Raw genomic sequence first — 25051 nt, 5'->3', positions numbered from 1 at the left:
CATACACACCTACACAAACCATATTTACAAGTTTCCATTCCCCCCAAATTGGCTTTTTTTTTTTAAAAAGATATTTATTTGGCCATGCTGGGTCTTCACTGCAGCATGTGGGATCTTTTTGCTGCTGCATGGGAGGTCTAGTTCCCTGACCCTTGCTATGGGAGCATGGAGTCTTAACGACTGGATCACCAGGGAAGTTCCAGAGCCTCTGCTTCTGAGTTGTCTATTCACTGTATTTGTGTTGGCCACAATCAGGAACATGGGAATCCTTACAAAGGTTATACCATATAAAACCATATGTATTTATTTTTGATACATAACAAATTAATTGTTATTTAGTTGCTAAGTCATGTCTACCTCTTTTGCAACCCCATGGACTGTAGCCTGTTGGTCTAATTTTACCCCTATCAAATTGTCCATAAAAAGATTGGTGACAATTACTGTTGGTGAAAATTTGCATAAGTGAATTTGGTGGGGGTTTGCATGCTGCTAATGTTCAGTTGCTAAGTCATGTCTGACTCTTTTGCAACCAAAGATTGTAGCCTTCCAGGCTCCACTGTTCATGGGGTTTCCCAGGCAAGAATACTGAAGTGGGTTGCCATTTCCTTCTCCAGGGGATCTTCCCCAGGGATGGAACCAAAGCCTCCTCCATTGGCAGATGAATTCTTTTTTACCACTGAGCCACCAGGGAAGCCCTTATCATTAAGACATCAGCCTCTAAAAATTAATGGAACAGCTGTATTGCCCCGCTGGTTGCATTCTCATTTCCTTATTCTTTTCTTTCTCATGGCCAATCTAAATACTTGTAACATACAAAGTGAAAGTGAAGTCGCTAAGCCGTGTCCGACTCTTTGCGACCCCATAGACTGTAGCCCACCAGACTCCTCTGTCCATGGGATTCTCCAGGCAAGAATACTGGAGTGGGTTGCCATTTCCTTCTCCAGGGGATCTTCCCGACCCAGGATCGAACCCAGGTCTCCCGCATTGCAGGCAGACGCTTTAACCTCTGCAGCACCAGGGAAGCCATTTGTAACATACAAAACCTCAGTTAACTCCAAGAAGACAGAGGAGTCTCATTTGCAGACTGACCCTCTAGCTAGCAGCAAATAAAGGCTTTTTCTTTGTTCCTGCATTCTTGCTGACTTTATTTCAGGACTCTTGACGGTTTTATACTATGAGAGAGTAAAAATTCTTAAAAATTTTCAAGCTAGAAAATAAAAACAAAAATGATGGCCATTTGGTCCACATTGGATCGCCAGGAGATTATTAGGAGCTGTTGGGAAGACAGGGGGATAGATGTTGAGAAGGTAGCACACATAAGTCCATTACAGTCTTGCTACTCAAATTGAGATCCATGGACTAGGGGCATCTTCATCAACTGAAGGCTTGTTAGTAAAAATAAATAAATAAAAATAAAAAATAAAAAGGCTTGTTAGAAGTGCAGAATTTCAGACCCCATGCTGACAGAATTTCATTCTAACATTTCCTCCAGATGACATTGATGTTTGATGAACAATGCCTCACAATATTCAGGAATTCTGATGACCAGGGATGAAGTCCAAGCTGGAGATACAAATTAAAGCTCTAGTTTTGGAGATCACCTGGACTAAAGGAGAAAGTATCCATTAGAGAAGCGTAACACGATCTCTAGATCTCTGGGCACCTTTTGAGGTTTGTGACCACAATTTAAAGTAAAAATAATCAGTTAAATTGTGTGATTTTCTTCAGGCACATAAAGCAATGTTGAAGTTCCTGCTGTTGGAACAGAATTAGCATAATCCTCTGGACTTCTCCCAGAACTAACTTTCATTAACGAGTAAATCTGGTGCTGCATAATACACGGAGCCCTGCCCTGCCCGTTAAGGGGATGTAATCTCTTCAAATCTCCATACTGAAAGTCTCCTAAACCTGCCCTAAACACCCTCAGCAGTTGCGAGGCACACCTCCAGCCGCCAGGGGCCGCCGTGGCGCTTCGCGCAGCCGGAAGGGAAAAGCCCAAGCACGGCCGCAGCGTTTCCGCCGTGCGTCCCTGCGCTCGGCGCGGTCTCTACGTCGGAGCCCCGAGAGTAAGTGTTTCCGGCCATTCATACGCCCAACCTCGGCTCTCGGTGGTCGGATTTCGTGTACTATCGGGCCGAAAGGGTGACGGCGCCTTTAGGATGAAGCTCGTGAGGTGAGGAGGTGACTGAGCGGAGTGGGGCCTCGGGAGGGCCGATCGGGGCCCGGAGCGGGAGGCCGGGCTGCTACCGACGCAGGAGGCGCGAAAGCCGCGTGCGCGCGCGGCCTGCCAACGGCCTCCGGCGCCCGCCACTGCAGCCGGGTCTGGCCCGCTCCCCCGCAGGCGCTCGGGCCTGGGCTTCAGACTGGCTCGTGCCGGGGTCCTGCCTGTCTTCCTAGAGGTGGAAATAAAGGCCAGACCCGGTGTTCCCACCTAGAGTCATAGAGGCCTTAGAGGTGCAGCGCCAGGCTCCCAAGCCCTTAACTCTGGGTGAAAGTCGGTAGACTTTAATTGGCGTCGAACTTGTGCTCTAGTCTGGGTTACTTTTCTGCTTCGTCTCAGCATGCAGCAGAGGTTTATTAAGAAATAATGTAACCCAATTCCCAAATGTTTCAATCAAAAAAGTCAGACTTTTTTGATTTTGTAAGTTGTTTTCTTAGTGTTTTTCCCCTCTTGTTACTCCCTAGACTTTAAGTTATACAGTCTGCATTAATTCCCTGTAGAGTAAGCTTTTGATTTAGGAAGAATCTGTTTGCTGTATTTTTTGACTAATTACACAGATACTCGAGATTTCTTCTGGTTTGTATCTGTGTTTAAATTTGGCCGGTTAGTTTTGCATACTGAAGACGTGCTGATTGATTGAAGTAATTCATTCTGTACTCCCTGCAAATAGATTGGGTTTGGTGGTTTTGCTTGAGACTGAGAGGTGGAACATAGAAGCAGAGGTTTCTGATAACTAAGTTTCTATTTTAGCAGGCAGTTATAAACTAACTTAGCTAGTTTACTGTCTGTTCAGTCAAGGATTGTCAGTTGTTTTTTTTTTTTCCAGGCAGGGTCCCTGCCTTGCTGGAGTTTTATGTTTTGTGGTGAAGGCAGACAAGTAGATAGTTTCTAGTACATTTGAAATAACATATAAAAATGCTCATTGTTATATTCAGGGTGGCATTTTAGAGAGTGCATTTAAGGTCAACTTTTTGTACATTGTTTTCCTTCCAGTTTTATTGAGATATAACTGGTGTGTAGTCAGTACCTGCCAACCTGAATCTATAGTTAAGTTTGATGTATTACTCTTTGAAATCAGTTTGTCTCATTTAAAGACAGTCCATGTGACAGTATTCATATAAATTTTAATGAATGTACTGAATCCTATTCCATGTCTTAGACTATAGAAACAAAATTTCTAATACCTGAAGAATGTATTTTGCACAGAAAAAATGGTTATTTGTGTAAGTGGCTTGCAGATTTGGTTGACTTCTTTCAGTATCTCAGTTGGTGACATCATTATTATTTTACTGTCACCCTGATCAAAAACCTGGGAGTCATCCATGACTTATTCCTCTTGATGATCCTAATAATCTGATAAATTGCCAGGTTTTGGCAGATTTAAGTACCTAATAAGTATCTTTCACTATTCTGTTTTGATTTTTTAATTTAATAGTGTGGCTTTGGATGCCATTTCAGTGGTATACTGAAGGATCCCATTTTACCTGACTATTTAAGTATTATCTGAGTATCTGAATTTCAGTAAGCAAAGGGAATTCAGATAGTGAAAGCTTTATCAGAAAATAATTTTAATTTGTTTGGTTCCTGGCTTGGATGGTAGTGTTTCTTTCTCCTGCCCTCCATAAACCCTCCCTGCCACTCCCATGACACCACTAAGCTGTTCAGACTTCCTTTTTTCCCCACCCAGGTTTTTAAATCTCACTTCTTAAAAGGTAAATGTCTCATACAGTGAAATTTAGCATGCATTTCCCAATTTCGAAAAGTGTATGCTGCTGCTGCTGCTAAGTCGCTTCAGTCGTGTCCGACCCCAGAAGACACCTACTTTGTCATCTAATGTGATGCTTCACTCCATTGATGAAAACCCTTCTGTTCTCGTAGGAGAACTCTTTAACAGAGCTGGGGCATCCCCTGAAAGGCAACTCTTCTCTACTTATTTTCTTGGACTTAATATTTCAGCAGTAATACATATAGTTTCTGTGTACATTGTGCTATTTCTTACTGTGTCTTTGCTTTTATCTCTCTTGCTGCATATATTAGCAACCTTTCAGACTTCTTGTTAGAAGTCCACTAAGATCTGATTCCTTCCTACTCATGCTACTTTATATTCATGATTTAAAAAAAAAAAAAACCTGTGCATATCTCCATAGTGCTTTAAATTTATGTAGTTACCTTAAAAAATTATTTTATGTGTCTCTTCTTCTCCTGGAGTTTGAACTCCTTGGGGGCTTAGTCTTGCTCACTTTTAATACTCATTACCAAGCACAGGGAGTACCAGGTACTATAGAATGGCATGTATTATTTATCAAAGAAATATCCTTGGACTGGATAAAATGTATTTGGATTCAGTTCATTAAGAGAGACTTTTTTCCTTGACAGCAAATATGGAAAGGGAAAGGATTTAACACTTGGGTTTTTCTTTATATGAGAGCAGGTTTGAGACTTGCTTTTATACAAGATCAAGTAGTTTCTCCTTTTTTGATGGCTATCTATACCTCTTAAAAAGTTACATTTTTAAGGCTGACTTCCCTTTAATCGTGGAAACATTTTTGCCAACTCTTAGTGCTTGTTACAGTCCAGGATTAGATACAAAGCTCCTAATCCCACCCCTCAAGTGGATTCTCTCTGTGGGGACATAGGGAATCCTCCAGTTGTGGTGGATGCTGTGGTAGAGTATACAGAGTACATACTATACTATAGACCAGAAATCTTGACTATGAGTTGCATATTAGATCATACTGTAGGATTATGGTTCACTTTCCTAGATGTGGTTGTGACTCTGTGAACTCTTCAATTTCCTCTGCATTGTTTCATAAGTTGGAGAGCAGAATAGGTGAAGTGAGGAATGGATGACTGTTCAGTGAATGTTATTGAGGCCCCTTTCTGTACAACTAGGGGAATTATAATGCACACTGTTAACGGGAATGGGTGCAGACAGCATCCAGAGCACGTTTTCTACATCTAGAAATTTCACTTTTGACTTCATAAACGCGTTTTTGGAGTAGTAAAAGTAAAAACTTGCTGTTTATTCTTAATGTCTTTATAGATTTTTGATGAAATTGAGTCACGAAACTGTAACCATTGAATTAAAGAATGGAACACAGGTCCATGGAACAATCACAGGTATGGAGGTTGGACTGAGTTTATAACACTTTTTTCCCCCCTGTCTCTTTGACCTGCAGGCCAGAATTCTTTGTTTGGTTAATAACATTTATTTAGTACAAATCTCATTCCTTTTGTCTGGAGTATTACATGCACCTTCTTACATGTGTCTCCCCTTAAGCTCTTGTGCTAACACCAGACTGGATTCAGGTTATCCTATGTGTAACCACTGTTTTCTTGATTTATGCCTTTTCCACTTTTGCCTGTATGTGCCCCCTGGAGTGTTACATCTTCCAAAACACATATTACTTTTATTAGAATTTTGTGTCCCCTGTTCAATGGTAAAGTCTTTGAAGATAGAGGATAGGGTTTCCATATCTGATTATCTTGGGTAAAACATACATAGGAAATGGGGAGGGGGTGTCTTTTTTTCTTAGATGTCTCTGCTTTAGTGATGTTAGATGTTTGATATGTAGTTTTATATTTAAAGCCACTATGATTCTTTACTGATAGTAGATGTTACACACACAGACACACACACCCGCCAAAGGGCAGATTTTTTAAAAGAATTGATGAAAGAAAATGCTATCTTAGCAGATGGCCCCATTCTACTCTCTGAAATATTTACATAATTGGTGATTTTTGTGAGTTTGCTAGAACTTTGCAACACCAATTGCTGTGAAAGGAAGTCCATGTAGTATAAGGTTTTGATACATATTGATCGTATCTAAGGAAGTATAATTTTGCTGTTAAAATTCTGTGATTTTAAACAATGATTTAGTCTGCTCTAGCTCAGTTAATAAATAATCCGCCTGCGATGCAGGAGACCCTGGTTCGATTCCTGGGTTGGGAAGATCTGCTGGAGAAGGGAAAGGCTGCCTAGTCCAGTATTCTGGCCTGGAGAATTCCATGAACTGGATAGTCCCTGGGGTTTCGGAGTCAGACAGGACTGAGCGACTTTCACTTTCACTTCTGAGCTTTGTGTTACATGTTGTGGAGGAGGCTGAGTGTTCTTCCTGCTTTTTACGAATTCAAAATACAGTGGTGGAAGAAGACAGAAGTAGTACAGTGCAAGGTCTGCCTCACAGACAGTAGGCACTTAATAAAAGTTTAGTAAATTGGGGGAGCAAAATCTAGTAAAAATCCAGTTCTCTCCCCTCACTGACAACCACTGTTACGTTTCTTCTATCCTGGCTATATATTTTAGTGTTCACAATAGGGATAATCATACCATCTGCCATAGGGACATTGAGGATTAAACTAGAATGCCTTAGTGAACCATTCCTGGAACATAGAGCTCATAAATCTAATATAGTACCAACTGTGGCCTGATAGATAAATCGGTTGCCTTCCTTTTTATGCTAATAATTGCCCTCTTTTTTCCCTCCAGGTGTAGATGTCAGTATGAATACACATCTTAAAGCAGTGAAAATGACCCTGAAGAACAGAGAACCTGTACAGCTGGAAACACTGAGTATTCGAGGAAATAACATTCGGTATTTTATTCTGCCAGACAGCTTACCTCTGGATACACTGCTCGTGGATGTGGAACCAAAGGTGAAGTCTAAGAAAAGGGAAGCTGGTAAGTTTGAAGGATTATAAACATTTTTGTGTATGGTATATTTATAACCTAATGCACTATTCAAAATATGTTTATATCTGCCAACAACACAGGTTGGTTGGTTGCTTTTAATTGCCTATACTTGTCATGAGTACACCTGCTGTTTCTTATGGTTCCTGGTATTGCTATTCAAAAGACCAGTGTTGTTTGTTCTTACCTGCTGGTCCTTTGTGCATGGCCTGGTTCCCCATTCCCTGCACACTTGGGAACATTTGGGGATGAACCCTTTATTCCTGCTATTCTGAAATTCCTTAATGACTTAGCTTTTTGTCCATTTCATTGTTCTGGGTACTTGGTGGGCCCTTTCAGTATGGATATTCTTGTATTTTAGAGCTAAGAAATTTACTTGTGTACCTTTGATAAATTTCTTCTGTTTTGCTTATTCTGTTCTTTCTTCCTGGAATTCTTAATAATTGAGTTTTCTGACTGACTCTGAGTCTTTTCTCTTACTTTTCTCTCTGTCTTTTATTCTAAACTTGGTGTATATGCTCTTTATGTTGAAGGCGTTACTATAGTATCTTGCACTTTGGCCATCCATGGTTTAAGAAGGAGAACTTCTGGGAAGGGAGGCTGGACTCCTTCGCTGGTGGATTCAAAGTAAATTTGCTTCTCCACCGAGGCAACCCCAAATTTTAGGATGTGGAAATCTTTTCTGGAACTGGTTTTCTTAGAAAAAGATTGTAGTCACATGGGAGACGTGTCTGGCAACCAGCATCGCAGGAGCAGGACAGGAGAAAGGGGCTAATACTGAACTTAGCAAAATGATTTTGAGACTTTTCCTCCCACCCACACTAAGAAATACACTTTTTGCATCATGACCTATTCATTCAAAGTTTCACAAAGAACTGTTTAGTCTTTATACATGCAGATGCCCTTAAGTTTCCTGTCCTATTCTTTCAGTTAAAAAAAAAAAAAACATTCAGGCTGTACCACATAGCTCGAAAGAAAAACACTGACTTGATCCCTCTCTTCGTCCCTCTGGCTCTGTGACTTTTGCTGCCATCCACTTTGCAACTGTTTTCAAATCCAAACCCTTTCTGCTTCAAAGTCTTTAGGTTAATTTTCTCTTTCCTTTCCTGCCTACCTGTCAGGGAAATAGGCATCAGCATTGCAGGATAGGAAGACGGCTAGCCAGTCAGCTGCCCCACACAAGGGTTGTCAGCCTCTCCCCCATGTCTTCAGCCTCCTGCCTCACCTTACCCTTGGCTTCTAAGGTCCTAGGTCTTTTTGAGGCTATTCTTCCTTTACTAAAAATTTGTTGTTCTCACTCTGTTTTCTGACTTAGAAATTTGTTGAAATGTTTAAACTGCTGCATTTTTTCTGTGCCCTCGCTCCATGGATATTTGCCATTTTTCTTTTCTTTTCTATCGTGAATAGAACCTCAGAGCGAATTGGAGATAAGTGTGGTTAATCTGCCTTGTTTCAAGAGAAGTGCTAGATTTACTCTATTGCTTTGAATGATAAGACTCCGAATGATGAGTAGAAATGTCAGGGTTTTAAGAACATTCATAGATACCTGAAAATAGGAAGCTCAGAGCTAGGATGACCAGTTAACAGGGATATTGTTACTGTATTAAAGTACTAAATTATGATTGGGTCAGACGACTTAAGATTCAGAAAAATCACGAGGTTGTTATTTGATGTAATGTATCTTAAACTTTCTTAACGTGAATTAACTTACTTGGATTCTCTTCAGTAGCAAAACTGGCACATAGTGTTTCTGTTCCATTAGTATGAAATCTCTTTCATCTTATGTGAAGTTCAGATCATTTGTGTTTCATTTTGTGGTGAATTTGAGGCATGATACAAAGAAAAAATATTTTAAACCTTGATGAATTTCTCAATAAATAAAGTCAAATGAAACAAATATTAAGGTATTAGGCCAGCAGTTCTTGGTTCTGTATGATAAAGTATAGGAAGAGGTGACTCTGAGGTTACATTTGAGAGAAGCTGAGTTAAAGTTTTCTTTACTGTAGGTGCTGTTGGCGGTGGCCAGGTCACATCAACACAGAAGAGAATTTACCTTACTTTGTTTTTCTCTTCCCTCAGTTGCAGGAAGAGGCCGAGGCCGAGGAAGAGGACGAGGCCGAGGCAGGGGCAGAGGAAGAGGGGGTCCTAGGCGATAATGTCTCCCAAGAAAGTAGTAAGTATTACGGTATGTTTTTTCGTACAAGTTTCATTTATGGCAACCAAGGAAGAGGGCGTGGCCAAGGCAGAGAAAGAGGGAGTCCCTGAGTGATAATGCCTTTTGCGATTATTGTTTCAGAGTGATAAGAATTATGGGATGTTTTTTGTCCTGGTTTTGTTTATGGCAGGTGGGGCAGGAAGATGGATACGTGACAGAGGAAGACTGAGGCCAAGGCAGGGGAATGTGAAGTCCTAAGCGATAATGTTGCTGGAGCTTACAAGTTCCACAGGGGAGGATGTTGCAAGTTTTTTGTACAGGCTTTGTTTGTTTGTAGCAGTTTTTAATAAACATAAATGTAACACATTTGTCTGTTGATTATATCATATTAAGTTTTTAAAGTTCATGTGTATATACTTGATTTCAACACAGTAAGAGCTAAGCATTACTACTAGGTCGTCCTACAGGAATTCCAATCTTAGATCAGGCTTTTAATTTTTTGAACTAAAATATTTCTTTTATGAATGTATGCAGAATATATACCTTTTTATTTCACATGCACTGGCGTGTTTTGTTTTACCTTGATTCCTTTCCGTGGAATCTTCCTACACGTAAAATAAGTCCTTTTTGATACTTCAGAAACTGAGGTCCTGTGGAATGAGGTCTAAAATTGATTCTCCTTTTCCTGAGTTTTGGTCCATGGAGATGTTTCTTAGTAAAAGGTGATGCTCATCTTCTAATTCAGGAGTTGATTTTGTCATCATTGTTAATGGGGTTTTTTTTGGGGGGGTTTCCAGACAATTTGTGGGATCCTAGTTCCCCGACTAGGGATCAAACCCATGTCCATTGCATTTGAAGCACAGAGTCTTAACCACTGGACCACCAGGGAAGTCTCTGTTGTACATTCTCTGCGTTGAAACTGTAAACAGTGTTCATTAGATTATCTGTTATAAGCAGTGTTGAGACTTGTAAATGTGTAATATACCTATCATTGGCTCCTGTACCAAATACTTTTACAAGTAGTTCTTTAAGAATGAAAAAAAGGCAACTGACTTATTTGCCAGCAAAACTGGATTCTTTCTGATCATTAATAAGGATTTATTGAATTGTTTTAATAGATTAGATTTAGAGAAAAATGTTTTAGTCCCCAAGTTGTATATGCCTCCTGTGCCAGCCCCATGGACTGTAGCCCACCAGGCTTCTCTGTCCGTGGGATCTCCCCGCAAGAATACTGGACTGGGTTGCCATTTCCTTCTCTAGGGAATCTTTCTGACACAGGGATCAAACCCATGTCTTCTGCATTGGCAGGCAGGTTCTTTACCACTGAGCCATCAGGGAAACCCTAAAGAACAACGTCTCAGTACATAGTTTCTTATAAAGATAGTTTACTGCTTCTGGGAAGTTAGGTAAATTGAGAGAGCAACAGCATTTGTGGGTGGTGTGTGTGTGTGTGTGTGTGTGTGAGTGAGAAGTTAGGTAAATTGAGAGAGCAACTGCATTTGTGGGTGGTGTGTGTGTGTGTGTGTGAGAAGTTAGGTAAATTGAGAGAGCAACAGCATTTGTGGGTGGTGTGTGTGTGTGTGTGCATCTCATGCTTTTCCATCCTCTGTTTTTGAGCCTATTAGTTGAATGCAAGCAGAAGGCAAAGGGACCCAGTGTTCATCAAGGAGGGGACGAACAGTAAAGCTCAAGTTGTGAATAAACATGCGCCTCCTGACCTCACTGCACTAACAGGCTGAAAGGGAAACACACACAATTGCAAACTGTGAACACTCTGATAATACTTTGTATTATCTTGTCTGTTTTGAAAACTGGAAGCTCATTTTAAGTCAAATGCCAATAACAAAAAAAATGTTTTAACTGTGCCATTTTATTTTTTAATTTTTTTGGCTGAGCCACATGACATGCAGGGTCTTACTTTCCCGACCAGGGAGTCAAAACTGCCCTCTGCAGTGGAAGCGTGGAGTCCTAACCACTGGACCACCTGAGAAGTCCCTTCAGTTCAGTTCAGTCGCTCAGTCGTGTCCAACTCTTTGCGACCCCATGAATCGCAGCACGCCAGGCCTCCCTGTCCATCACCAACTCCTGGAGTTCACTCAGATTCACGTCCATCGAGTTGGTGATGCCATCCAGCCATCTCATCCTCTGTTGTCCCCTTCTCCTGCCCCCAATCTCTCCCAGCATCAGAGTCTTTTCCAGTGAGTCAACTCTTCGCATGAGGTGGCCAAAGTATTGGAGTTTCAGAAGTCCCTTAACTGTGTCTTATTTTGTGAATTTTAGTGTTTCAAGATTTGTAGTGTGAAACCAGTCTGGGGACACAGTTTAAGGCTAAACCTAGTGGGTACTGGATTGAATTTGTCAACTTTAATAATAGCCAGTTATTGTATCAGCACAGTGACTTTGAGAATACCCAGAATTGCAATTTGGCAGCAAACTGGCCGAGCACAGGCAACTCCAGAGAACCAGGAAGCAGGCCTTTTTTGATAGGCCGTGGGGGAGGGAGGCAGGGAGGCCTGGGGAGGGGCAGTAATAAGCAGAGTCTTTTGCAGGAAGAGGCCTCTCATTGGTTGGGTAACTACAGTTTCTGATTGGCTGGGCTACCCAGGGGACAACAGATGGTTTTCTTCCTATTGGATAGCCAATAGGCATCACCCTCATCTCCAGATGTTAGAAGTAACTGGGTTCGAAGTGAAGCTGGCCAGTTGGACTGTAGAACTTTCCTCCTTGTCCTGTCCCCTTTGGTTTTCAAGGGCAGGCTTTACTAGGCATGTGGTATTACAAAAAGGATTGCCTTCTGTTTTTACGTTTTGGGGTGGGTTTTTTTCCCTTTTGGCCACACTACTTGGTTTGTGAGTTCTTAATGCCCCAACCAGGGATCAAACCCAAGCCGTCAACAGTGAAAGCACAGAATGCTAACCACTGGACTGCTGGGGAATTCCCAATTTGATATCTTTTTTTTTTTTCCCAATTTGATATCTTTTAAAGCTTAAGATTTTGTGAAATTTGGGGGTTTGTTTAAAGAAATTAATGAGTTTATATAGGGAACTGTAAGTGAGCTAATAGAGAAATTATATTTTACAGCGTGTTTTGTTTTACTACAACTAGATTGGTCAAGCAAGGATGGTTTAGTATTGTGAAATGTAATAATGTGTTTAGTAGTCAAAATTCACATGGTCTTCCATAATATCAGAATCAGTTCAGTTCAGTTGCTCAATCATGTCCAACTCTTTGCGACCCCATGAACCACAGCACTCCAGGCCTCCCTGTCCATCACCAACTCCTGAAGTCCACCCAAACCCATGTCCATTGAGTCAGTGATGTCATCCAACCATCTCATCCTCTGCCATCCCCTTCTCCTGCCCTCAATCTTTCCCAGCATCAGGGTCTTTTCCAGTGAGTCAGCTCTTTGCATCAGGTGGCCAATGTATCAGAATAACCTTTAATAACACAATAGTCATTCCTGAAAACCTAAAATGGACTTTGCTTATTATGTTGAGGAAGAATTTTCTATCTTCAACAACAGACATTTCTGGAGACATGCCAATTAAAACAACAAAAGAATATGTCTAATATTGGTCTTTATTTAATGTGAAAATTCATGGTGGATTCATAAAATAAGAGGTGTACTTTTGAGAAGGAAGAGAAATTTTGCTTTTTTTTTTAAATTTTCTGTGCAGGACCATGGTAGTGTTCCATTTATCTGAATCAGTCTTTCCCCTAAGTAAAAGTTTTAAAGTTCTGTGTATTTCCTGTATTTGGAGTAAAGTTAGTATATAATATGAGATTTAGTTTACAAAGAGCTTTGCTGGTGGCTCAGACAGTATAGAATCTGTCTGCAGTGCAGGAGACCCAGGTTCAATCCCTAGAGAAGGAAATAGCAACCTACTTCAGCATTCTTGACTGGGAAATTCCATGGACAGAGGAGCCTGACAGGCTACCTAGAATCCATGGGGTCGCAAAAGAGTCAGACACAACTTGGTGACTAAACAACAAAGAAGCCAAAATAAAATATACAAAGGCAAGTGACAAGAACTTCCAAGACAGTGGCCTCAGTTTTGTGTCTTGACCCATGGGCCGGTTAATGTTCCCTCGGCTGCTGCTTTTGCCCAGTATGAGCCTCTGCATCACAGACTGATCTACAGCTTGTACAATCTGAATGTGTATTTCATTCTACAGTTTTCAGATTTGAGCCGGGGTCTCACATTTGTTTTTATTGGGTATTTTCCCCTTAACTGTACACAGATAAAGCTTATGACAATTGCTTTTTGTTTTTCCTAACCGGAAATAGCAAATGTCACCTGAGGGATTTGGCTGAAAGGAATCTTAATGCATTTGTAGGTGAAAGAAAACCACTCATCTTTCTTGGGAAACTGTATTAGTGTTCCCTAAAGAAACAGAACCACTAAAAGATATTTACATATACAAAGAGATGTATTATAATGAATTGGCTCACACAATTATAAAGACAGATAGCCAGAAATGATCAGCCTTCTGCAAGATAGAGACCCAAGAAAGTTCTCAACTGAGCCCAAAGCCCAGGAATCAACAGTGGAAGTCCAAGTCCAGAGAACTGAGGGAACTGATGGTTGGAAGTTCCAGTCTGAGGGCAGAAGATCAGTGCTTATCAATCAGTCCAGTTCACAGAGCAAACTCTTGTCTTTATCTACTTTTTTCTGTTCAGACCCTCGACAGGTTGGACGGTGCCCACCCAAACTGGACAGGGCAATCTGCCTTACTCAGTCCACCAACTCAAATGTTAATCTCATTTGAAACATCTTCACAGACACACCCAGGAGCAATGTTAAGGCAAATACCCACACCTGTATAACCCAGTCAATTTGACACATAAAATCAACCTCATGAGAACAGGGCTTTACAACTGTCTTAATCATCTTCTCACTGTTGTATTTACTCCTTACTGCTAGTCAGCCTCACCTCTAATCCAGTTTCTCCCATTCATTAAGCTGTAGTTTTCCCTTTAGGAGTTACCTTCTGTGTCTATTTATACTTCTTTTGGGTAACATTGATAAAGTCCATGTGTAGAGGTTGTTGCTGGCACCCAACTTAGAAAAACCAAATACTCTGCTTAGAACATACTGTGCTTCAGTGAGAAGCAGATTTATTTAAACCAGGATCTTACACTGTGATTTCCTTCAGATTTATCTTTCAGTAAGAAATAATGTGCTTAAATTTCCTAATCATATTTTTATAATAGGCTGCCAACCTTTACTCAGTGTTCTCATAAAATGATAACTCTCAGGGAGTATCCCTGAAAATGAAAACCTAAATATTCTCTCTCATATAGGGGTAGGGTATCTCTTCCTCTCTCCATATTCCTGCTTGGGTCCATAAAATATTAGCTATTGGGATTCCCTGGTGGCTCAGATAGTAAAGAATCCACTTGGATTGCAGGAGTTTGATCCCTGGGTTGGAAAGATCCACTGGAGAAGGAAATGGCAATCCACTCCAGTATTCTTGACCGGGAGATCCCATAGACAGAGGAGCCTGGTGGGCTACAGTCCACTGGATCATAAAATGTTAGACAGGACTGAGCAACAAACACTTTCATCAGATATTGAGGGTAGAAGAGGCCTGGCCGTTTTATCTCCCCAAGGAAGACTGTTCTGTTGACATTCCTTAGAGGCATCTTCTAAGAGGTCCTCCACCCTATGACTTCCTCTTCTATTTGTGATCCATGGACTGAGTAAGAGTGCTCTTTATTCCCATAAGCTTGTTCTAAGTGTGCTTCGGGGGAAGAAAAGCATTAATTTTTATCTTCTAACCCAAGTTATGTTCTTTAATCTGTCTTAACCACTAATAAAGTAGGTAATCTGAACCTACAGTGTCTTCTCAGTTTTATTCAAAACCCAGAGATGAGGTATGGTCATCTTTGAAATTTTAAAAATCTGAAATTTTGAAGACCTTGGGTTAAATGGGTTTGGTAGCATACATGGTTAGTCACCAACTCAATATTCATGCTCTACTCTTACAAGAACCCAGTTTTCAGGGGAATAGAAATATGTCGAGCTCTAAAAGCTTTTTTTTCCCCACTCAATTTGGGCTTATCAGGATCCATTTGGCCTGGTTCTGATTAATGACATGTAAATAGAAATCTCTTACAGGGATTCTGGAAACGCTATTCTTTTCAGATAAAAAACAGAATCATCTGTCTTGGGTATTTTACTCTATATCCCTTCCACTTTCTTCCCTGGAACACAGATGGGATAACTGGAGCTAAGGCAGCTATTTTTTACAATGAGGAAAAGTCCAAGAGAATTAAAGACCTAGACCTTCACATTCTTAAGATGTTTAACCAGTGCCAGCAACTGTCTTCCCCTGAACTTACTGTTCTGCAAGAAAAAAATACTACTTTAGAACAAACTATAGTATATTGCTTCTTGTATTATCTGTTGCCAAATGCCATTCCTGTGGGATACAGTTTCTAATGAAAGAGACCGCTTAGCCCCTGTGCTACAGTATTATTCCTGCTTTGTTCAGTTGACTTAGTAAGGATAGGATGAATTGTAAAGGTAACAATTCTACACATTATTAGAGGTTTAAAATGGAATTTGGCCAGTCTATATTTGTGACAAAGAGCCTATGAATTTATAGCTGGGCAAGTTGGTTGTCAAAGTGTATCCTCCATTGCTTTAAGGAATGAGTCACCTGTAAAAACCAGGAATGTTCTACTTGATTAACAGTTTGCAATGTATTGCTGTACTGACTACTCTCAGCAGGATTTTGAAGTGGTTTGGTAGATAGTAATTGATTATATTCATCTTAGAGTAAGTATTTCCTAGTGGAATTGTATTCCACTTTGATTCTGTTTGACCTTTGAAACGTACGCAGAATAGACTGGTACACTCAGCTCCCTTATAGTCACTACCCACCTTCAACAACTGTCAGCTCTGGTCAAACTTGTTTCATCTGTACTGCCACCCATCTCCCCACCCTTGCCCCCTGCCATGACCCACTGGATTATTTTGAAGCAGATGTGAGATATTTCATCTACAAATGTTTCAGTGTATATTCCTGAAACATAAGGGCAGTTTTAAAAAATATAACCACAGGATCACTGATAGGGTTGGACTCCACACTTTGACTGCCAAGGACACAGGTTCAATCTCCAGTCAGGTTTCTAAGGTCCCACAAGCTACATGGTGTGGCAAAAAAAAAAAAAGTTTTATAGATGACATTTTTGCAGTTGATTTGTTTTCTTACCCTATTTTGTTTTTTTTTCCGTGCAACTTGTAAAGTTTCCTGACTTCTTCATTTTACTGATTGCACCCCCATTTGGTCTCTTAACATGTTCCTTTGACCCCGAACTTCCTATAAACTAGAAGTTTGAAGTTCACCTACTTCGTTTAATTTTTTCTCAGTAATTTTTCATGGATGCTATTCTTTTCCATTGCTATGTTTTTCACAGCTTCTTAAACAGTATGACTCAGTGATTGAAAGGCGAAGTCAGGGAATTCCCAGGTGGCCCGATGATTAGGACTTGGCATTTCACTGCCTTGACCCTGGTCAAGAAACTAAGATCCCATAAGCCATGTGTCGTGGCAAAAAAAAAGAAAAGTCACTATAAATTAATTCCTTTCTTTGGCCTTCAGAAAGCACAGCTAATCAATATTAGCTGGTTGGTGGTTGCCAGAGTCTGTGGGGATGAAGAGAATAGGTTTCTATTAATATGTGTCATGGGGGAATTAGGCAGGTGATAGTAAGTTTGAATAGGGAACTGTGGTAGTGGACATACAATTCTGTGCATTTGTTAAAGCTCATGGACTTGTTCATCACAGAGTAAACTTTACATATATTTTAAAAAATCCATCAGGATGTGGTAAGAAAGATAGAATACAAATCATGACAAATGAATCTGAGTGTATTACAAGTGAGTCACATAGCCACACTGAGTGAAGTTAAGTAAATTTTTCACCGGAGTGTAGGTTAGAAATTCTGAAACGACTTTGTCTATTTTTATTTGTACTGTTCAGTAAATAAGTAAATATATTATAGACCATCAGAGCCAGGTTTCTAACTTAGAGAAAGAAATTACAAATGAGGAATGGGAATTCATTCTGTTGCTGAATTGGAGTCAGAGGTGTCAGTATGGATGGACTCCTTTACTTATAGATGATAGATAAATATAGACATGTGCATGCATTATATTTGCATATAATTTTTTCCTACCTCCATTGAAAAGGGCTGTAAGCACTGGGATCCCTGTAGCAATGAGCATATCTACATCCAGATCTTGATTTTTACTTTTTATTTAAGATTTTTTTTTTTGGTATGGACCATTTTTAAAGTCTTTATTGAATCTGTTACAATATTGTTTCTGTTTTATGTTTTGGGTTTTTTTTTTTTTTGGCAGTGGGGCAGTTTGAGGCATGTGGGGTCTTAGCTTGCTGACTGGGGATAGAACCCACAACCCCTGCACTGGAAGGCAAAGTCTTAACCACTGGACTGCCAGGGAAGTCCCAGTATCTTGGTTTTTAAATATCATTCTTTAATAAGAGAAATCAGGACTCCTTGAAGAACTGTACTGATTCCAGGACTGGAGTAGAGAAAATAAAAGATGAGACTAGAGCATCGGGTGGTGCCAACCCACTTAAAAAAAAAAGGGCATATCAAAGGGACACAGAAGCCATCCAGAATGCCCAAACTGAAACAAATTGAACAATAAAATAATGATAGTATGGATATTTAATTACAAGCCAAAGAACAATACTCATGAATCTATACTGATGTCAACACCTAAACAAAGAAATTGGGCCAGTGGGGGAGAAAAGTGACAGCATTTTCTTTCATAAGGATTTCAGTTACAAACACAGAAGGAATGTGAGAAATAGAAAAAGACCATCAGAACACAACAGTACCTTGCTACAGGCGAGATAAGATCCACCAATGAGTAGAAAGAAATTTAAACAAATAGGATATTTGCATAGTCTCAAAATAGGCCCTCCTCCCTTCCCCACCCCACTCCTGAATCAATTACAAAGGAAAAATTAGTAACTTCTCTGTGGTGAATCCTGACTGACACCACCTCAGCCAAGGGATCAAGGTTAATATCACCACAGAGATCAACATGTACTTTTTCCCCTACCTAAACCCAATGCGTTTTAGATAGAGAAAGCTGTATTAGTAATAAAATGTTATTTGGTTTTGGTTTCTAATAGTAAACACCTTTTCAAAGCAACAGAGTACTAGCACTGTCACAGTTCATAAGGTATTGTCACATGTTATTAATATTTCTTTAATCCTCATAATAACTCTGTAACATTGATATTTCCATCTATATATATATATTTAACCATCTGCATTTTCTAGATGAAATCAAAGTCTGGACAGGACAAATGATTTCCTTCAGGTCAAATGGTGAATTAATAGCAGAGCCAAGAATCAACCTCATGTGCTCTGAATTCAAGCCCAAACTTCTTTCCCAAGAAATGATCTTAAAAATAGTAGGTGGAGAAGGAAATGGCAACCCACTCCAATACTCTTGCCTGGAAAATCCCATGGACTGAGGAGCCTGACAGGCTATAGTCCATGGGGTCGCAAAGAGTTGGACACGAAATGAAACTATTTGTATGGTGATCTGCCCTTCTTCAAGATTCAAGTTAATCATTTTATGGCCCAAGATGAACCATTTGGTGCCAAGATTATCCCCAAATGCATCTTATGGGTGAGGGGCCTGGTGCCATTCTGAGTTTTAAGACATTCCTTTCTTTCATTAACAGACTGCTAGTGACTATATAACATCAAGCTGAAGACTAGCAGGGGGGCACTCTTTCTGCCCCCTTCTGATGCCTATGTCAGAAGCTTTCTCTATCTCCTTTATACTTTAATAAAACTTTATTACACACACACACACACAAAATAGTAGGAACTATGGTTAATGATTATAAAGAGCTCTAGGTAAATATAGAAAATATTTGGCATTTTTACTTTGTATGTTGATATTTATATATCTATAATATCTATTCATATATTCTAGAATACATATCATGAAAACATATATGATAGTTTATTGTTTGTCATATTTTTCAGAGTCCCTTTAATTCTAGTAAGAAAACCTAGAGGTTTCAAAGGCCATACTGGATCACTTCTATATGGCATTAAAAGGAAAAAAAACCACCATCAGAGTCCAGGAATTAAGCACTATGCATGTTCCATTTTGAGGCTGGAAAGACAGGGGAAAAAATCTGAAGCTATCTGCCCATAGGTAGAGTAAAGGAGATAAGATGTTTAAAATTTGCAGAAACCAATTAGTAAGTTGACAGTTTAAAAGAGTAATGCTCTTTTGTGATCACTCTGCTCTGTTAATATTCTGACAGCCTGTCTATTCATATGCAGCTGGTACTGAATGCTTGACAATATAATTCACAATAAACTGAAAGTACAGATGGTGTAGATATGATCATTGTACTGCTTGCAAAATTTGGGTTCCAGAATCTAACTCTGGGGGAAGACAACCCTCTATAGAGGGCACAAATAAACAGTTGTCCTGTAATAAGTTAATACTGAGTCATGGTATTAACTGACAGTGAAGTCTTTCTTACTTGGTCCAAATTACTGTCTTTATTTAAAAGAGATACTCAGTGAGGTAAATTAGTCTTGTCAAATTCTCACCATTTACATTTTTCAAAGTAATTCCCAAATTTAAGTGGATGAAGGATAGAACTGGAAGAAGCTTCTCTTAATTTTAGGATAGAGATAAACAGCACGGTTGAATGATTCACAGCTTGATAATGCATGTGACAAAGTGAAAACTTTTTTATCACAAGGCCTTGAATATATAAATATTCAAGAAATAAAATATATAAATATTGTATATTCTAAATATATAAATATTTAGAAATAAAATTTTAAAGAATAAAATCAAATATACAACAATTTTTACCTCTTTAGGTATCAATATTGATATCAACAATATATCATTAGGACAAGATTATATAACATATTTTAGGACAAGAAACACCAGCTTCTATTGTATACGTTGGCCTGTTTGTAGAAAAGGTTAGGACTGAAAGACTCTTTTAAGTGAGAACTGTAGTTAAAATAGCATATTTCCTAAGTATTCTTTATCACCTGACCTTGCAGTTTGGCCTCAAATTTGGACTTAATTGAACTTAATTTGGACTCCAAATTAAGTTCCAAGAAGCCAGGTGCTTACCTCATGACCAGCACTTTCTTAGGTTCAGAGCAACAGTGAGATTTTTTATTGCCATTTTGGCACTGAAGTCTGCAGGGGAAACAGACACTGCTTTAATAGATGTTCTGATTTGGAATGAGGTTGCAAAAACCTCTTCTCTCCCCAGCTCCTGTTCTGTATGTAAGATGTACCCTTCCATCAGAGCAGAACCTGCATCTCTTGGCTCTCTGATCAAAGACTAAAACTTTTCTTTGGAAGCAAACTGAACCATGCTTGGTCTTGATCTACTGGCTCAAAAGATACCAGGCAGAAGGTGCCTTTTTGGGGACCAGCTGGGGAGGATCTGTAACAAAATATATGTGTTAGTACTGGGTTCAAGATGTAACAAAATGTGTAGTGTAGGACAGTGTCAAAAATGAAAGAAAAAGAAAGCCAGTGTATCCTCCGTATCCCTATTTCTAAAACAATGCTCTGTGAGGCTTTGAATAAATGTTTAATGATGATAATAACCAGCAGAAACTGAGGAGATGGCTAGAAAGAATTTCAGAGTATACTTCACATTAACTCTTCAAATCAGAGATCTAGCTTACACGGTAGTATTTTCATTCTTATACAGACCTCTGTTATTCAGCTATTGTTGACCTGCTCTGTTCCAGGCAATATGGTAAGTGCTTGGGATGTAGAAATAAACTACAGCCTTTCTTTCTCAGAGCATATTAGTGTGTGGAGATACTGGGGAGAATGTGACCCTCCACATCAGCACTTAAAAATGCTCATTTCATTATGATTAACACACAAAAACATACACACTATCGCATGCATGTAGAGCTATATTTTATTTTTGTTTATATTGGACTGGCCACAAAGTTTGTTTGCATTTTTTCATAATGTGACCCTATATATATGAATCAAATTGTTTTAGATTAAATAACCTATCAGAAATATCTTTATAAATTATTACATATAGGGCCACCTCATTATTTTTGATGGCTCTACCATGTGGATGTGTCATAATTTGCCCATTCCCTTATGAAATAGGTTATCCTGAATGTCCAAAGCTGCAGCCAGTCTTTACATACCTGTGCTGATTTTTCTATAGGATAGATTCCTCAACATGGTCTCTCTTGTATTTTAATGTGTCTGGCCCCACTCCTTCTGCCTTTTTCTTCTCAGAATACACACGTAATGTGTGAGCTGCCATCCTGTGTCTGCGTGCTAAGTCGCTTTAGTCGTGTCCAACTCTTTGCGACCCTATGGACTAAAGCCTACCAGGCTCCTCTGTCCATAGGATTCTCCAGGCAAGAATAGTGGAGTGGGTTGCCATGCCCTCTTCCAGGAGAAGAACTTCCTGACCCAGGGATTAAACCCGTGTCTCTTACGTCTCCTGCATTGGCAGACAGGTTCTTTACCACTAGTGCCACCTGGGAAGCCCAACATTAAGGTCTGGTAGCTTGAGTATCACAGTCATTTGCCTACATATGAATTTTAGAGTTCATTTTGTATCTTGTTTCTAGGAGATAACTAGCTATCCTGACTGCCAGGGATATGGCATCAGAAAGAGCCTGTTTTTTTGATGACACTGATGAACATCTGTATCAGCCCTGCCCTGCTTACCTGGAGACTTCTTGTGATGGAAGATAATTAAATATCATTATTCCCAAATCAGTGTCAGATGGAAATGGTGAGAGCTCAATATTCTGGAATCAGTGAAACAAAACAGTTTTAATATTTGTTACTAGCACACTTATGAAATGATCATAAATTACATTCTCGGGATTACTTTTTGGTGGATAAAAACTCACAAACAATTTAAAATGGTAGAATTTATTTCATATAATGATAAATATGTATGCACATATACTATTTAAAAAATAATCATGTGAACTATAATCATTATAAAACATAAGTCAGCCTTAATTTAATATTATCAGAGTAAAAGAGCATGTAAAGTCAAACACTGTTGCATTTGCTTTTCAAAGTTAAGATACATAAAAGATTTAGCATGTTCTATTTTATGTTCAGTTTTCATGTTACTATCATTAGGTATAAATACCCTTAGGAATGTGCCAACTTATAACTTACATTCAAATAACCAAAGTCCTATTACAATTATTGAAGTAGGATAAATCACCTAAAATAAGTAATCTAAAAAAATACTAGCCTAAATTAAAACCCTGAGGAATTAAAATCTTTTTACATACACCATAGATTTGGTTAAGTGCAATTCCATGTTTGTACTACTTTATTTAAGGTCATACTTGGTAAGGCATAGTAAAAATAAAATCTACCTAAATTACCATCTAAATCTATATTTTATTTCTTGCAACAAAGTTGTTTGTTTCTCCAAAAAAGTAGTTTTTGCACGTCATTCTGGACCTCTTCACCACCTGCTGGCTTATTTGCTTTATATACAGTAGTCAAGAGTTGTGCACTAAGCTGAGCTGCCTTTATATACGGTAGTTCAGACAAAGTGCACCTGAAGAACTACATGCTTGAGAGTTCATGTCCGTGTTCAATCATGGCCTGCACAAACTGCTTGAAGACTCGGTCCATGTAGGTGGACTGCCTTGGCCAGATTCCCTCCAGAAAACCAATATGGCCTCCATAAGAAGTAAGGACCAAAGCAACATTAGGGTTTTGCTTAGCAGTTTCTATTGGAATAGCTTGATGAAAAATGGGGAATGGTCGGGCGGGAGGGTGGATAAGAGAGGGGAAGGAGAGAGAAAAAAATATATCAACTGTTGTTAGGAAAAGTGTGCAACTTTATCATTTCTAATCATTTTAAACCAAAATACTGTTAAACAAATATTCATAATGAGTATGGCTAATCAAATAAGTCTAATTTATATCAACCATCCATATTCTTCTAACAGTTCATGTTCACGTTCATGTACTGGATCATCATTTTTGGAAGAATCAATCAATTGGTTATAACAAAAGTACAGGCCTAGTCTTTTGAGAAATTAAATAATTCAAGAAATGGTAAATACTTCCACTATGCTATAAGATTCCCACTTAGGTGTTACACCAAGGGAAAAAAAAACAAATCTTATTACCTTTGTGAGAGTTAGAAATTCACTATGTATGACTTGGTTAACTTTACATGAAGTTAGATTCCTGAGGCCAATTGGTGGCTGTGTTAAGAATCCAAAAGTATAGATACGATTTATAAAAACATATATAGATAGCAAAAAAAAAAAATGGCATAAAATACTCCCCAGCGGTAACAGTGTTTATCTTTGGGTGGTAAAACATTGGTGATTATATGTTTTCTTCTCTGAATTTTTATTTATAGTTAAGCTCTCCCTACTCCACACCCTTCAATGGAATGGAAGGTAATTTTACTATAGAACAACTGAGACCAGTTCAAGAAAGGGCTACCGCAGGACCCCAACTGCCTGTTTAGGTGATACTCTAACCTGACCTTTCACTACATTCTTTGAAGAATAAACCTAGAGACCCTAGATCAAGGCCTAGGAAGCCAAGTCCTTGTCCTTAATGGGTCCTGAACTCAGATCCTTATCCGGCCAGCTACACCTAAAACAGAACATCTCTCTTGGGATCAAATGTGAGAACTTAAGGGGAGGGGCAGATGAAATGACTTGATACTATTTTTGCTTTTCCTTTTTCATCTTACATTAAGGGCTTAGATTTAAAGTGCTTCATTTGTCTCTGATGGAATTATTAAGAGCCCCACTTTCACATTCTGGATGCACTCAGGAATTTCTAACACACTGATAGTTACAGTCATGTCAGCAGAACAAAAGGCTGGGCCATGGGAGGCATGTGAAAGATGTTGGCTGCCTGTGCTCTCAGAATGCAGACAATTGTCCACTATATTCAGTGCAGCTTGGGAAAGAATAAGAAATAATGAGTCTAAACTTCAACCAAGGTCAAAACAAGTTAAATGCTGGGAAATTTTTGTTGGTGGAAGAAGAGCCTGTGAAATATAAAAACAGATGGAGAAATACTAGACTTCCTTAATCCAATGAAAATAGGCTAAACAATCTCCATGATTTTCAACTGATATTAAAGTTCACAGTTTAGGGAATTTCCTGGTAGTCCAGTGGTTAAGACTCCACGTGCTCACTGCCAAGTGCCCAGGTTCAGTTGCTGTTTGGGGACCTAAATTCCCACAAGGCTGCACAATGTGGCCAAAAAAAAGTTCATGGTTTAATTTTCTGATTTGTGGTCAAAGGCCAAGAGTTCCAGCCGTCTAAAACTACTTTGATTTAATCATAAATCACACAATGATATCCCATAGAGAGATGGTAAAGTGACATTTTTTAAAAATTTGAGGGATTTTATGAAATTTTGGCAATACATATGTGCTGTGTTTGTACTCAAAATAGTTTATTTTAATAAAGTACTTGGGGAAAATGTTTTTAAATTATTTAGGGGAGAAATAAGAAAAAAGTTTTATAAGAAGCTTTGTGAAGTTTCATTAGAAATAAATTAGAGGTCAAATCTATTTATCCTTAAGATAGGTATGATTACTGATAGGCATCTTACATTGCTTTAATGTATGAACACAGGCATGTATATTTTTGTTACAAAATTATATATATCTTGAATTAAGAGAGTGAGGAAGTTAACTTGGGCATAATTTTCTTCTATACAGTATCCAGGGGTAAAACAAACTCTTTCCCTTCGGATATGACTTTATTGTCTGAATGTGCTACATTCATTGAGTTATCCAAGGACATCTTATTAATAAAGTCTCAAGCTCTCTTCTAAGTTTAAAAGGGGAGTAATATTCCCCTTTACAAAGCTTTCTGTATAAGAACCTCAGGAAGAAAAGGCCAACTATGTCAATGTACTCTTGAGGTAAAG

At 39.0% G+C, this 25051-nt stretch overlaps 2 protein-coding genes across 5 annotated transcripts in view; one reads left to right on the top strand and one right to left on the bottom strand.

Annotated features, from left to right (window-relative positions):
• The first annotated feature begins 2042 nt into the window (after window positions 1–2042).
• Window positions 2043–21848, top strand: SNRPD1 (small nuclear ribonucleoprotein D1 polypeptide). 3 transcript variants are annotated; one of them, XM_068993886.1, is made up of 5 exons: window positions 2043–2173; window positions 5265–5341; window positions 6711–6902; window positions 8991–9084; window positions 21733–21848. In XM_068993886.1, exons 1-4 carry the CDS (start codon window positions 2160–2162, stop codon window positions 9065–9067), a joined length of 360 nt encoding a protein of 119 aa, XP_068849987.1. In that variant the 5' UTR covers window positions 2043–2159; the 3' UTR covers window positions 9068–9084; window positions 21733–21848. The 3 variants fall into 3 exon arrangements, with proteins under 3 accessions (XP_068849987.1, XP_068849986.1, XP_068849988.1); XM_068993885.1 differs by lacking the exon at window positions 21733–21848 and adding an exon at window positions 9257–9414; XM_068993887.1 differs by lacking the exon at window positions 21733–21848 and adding an exon at window positions 9257–9414 and having other exon boundaries at window positions 2140–2181.
• Window positions 21849–22136: 288 nt separating this feature from the next.
• Window positions 22137–25051, bottom strand: part of ABHD3 (abhydrolase domain containing 3, phospholipase) — a 57341-nt gene continuing 54426 nt past the window's right edge. For both annotated transcript variants that reach the window (XM_068993832.1, XM_068993833.1), the window contains one exon: window positions 22137–22881. In XM_068993832.1, the coding sequence (XP_068849933.1) occupies window positions 22703–22881 (179 nt within the window). In that variant the 3' untranslated portion in view covers window positions 22137–22702. The remainder of the gene's footprint in view (window positions 22882–25051) is intronic.

This window comes from Capricornis sumatraensis, chromosome 21, assembly GCF_032405125.1.
Source record: "Capricornis sumatraensis isolate serow.1 chromosome 21, serow.2, whole genome shotgun sequence".
NCBI lineage: Eukaryota > Metazoa > Chordata > Mammalia > Artiodactyla > Bovidae > Capricornis > Capricornis sumatraensis.
Note: the sequence above shows the minus strand (reverse complement) of the source record. Positions and strands in the feature narration are given on the sequence as shown.

Bases quoted from the DNA above. Each gene is read 5' to 3' on its own strand.
- SNRPD1 (XM_068993886.1), top strand. The intron at 5,342-6,710 runs GTATGGAGGTTG...TTTTCCCTCCAG, and splicing joins GGTCCATGGAACAATCACAG to GTGTAGATGTCAGTATGAAT. The intron at 6,903-8,990 runs GTAAGTTTGAAG...CTCTTCCCTCAG, and splicing joins GTCTAAGAAAAGGGAAGCTG to TTGCAGGAAGAGGCCGAGGC.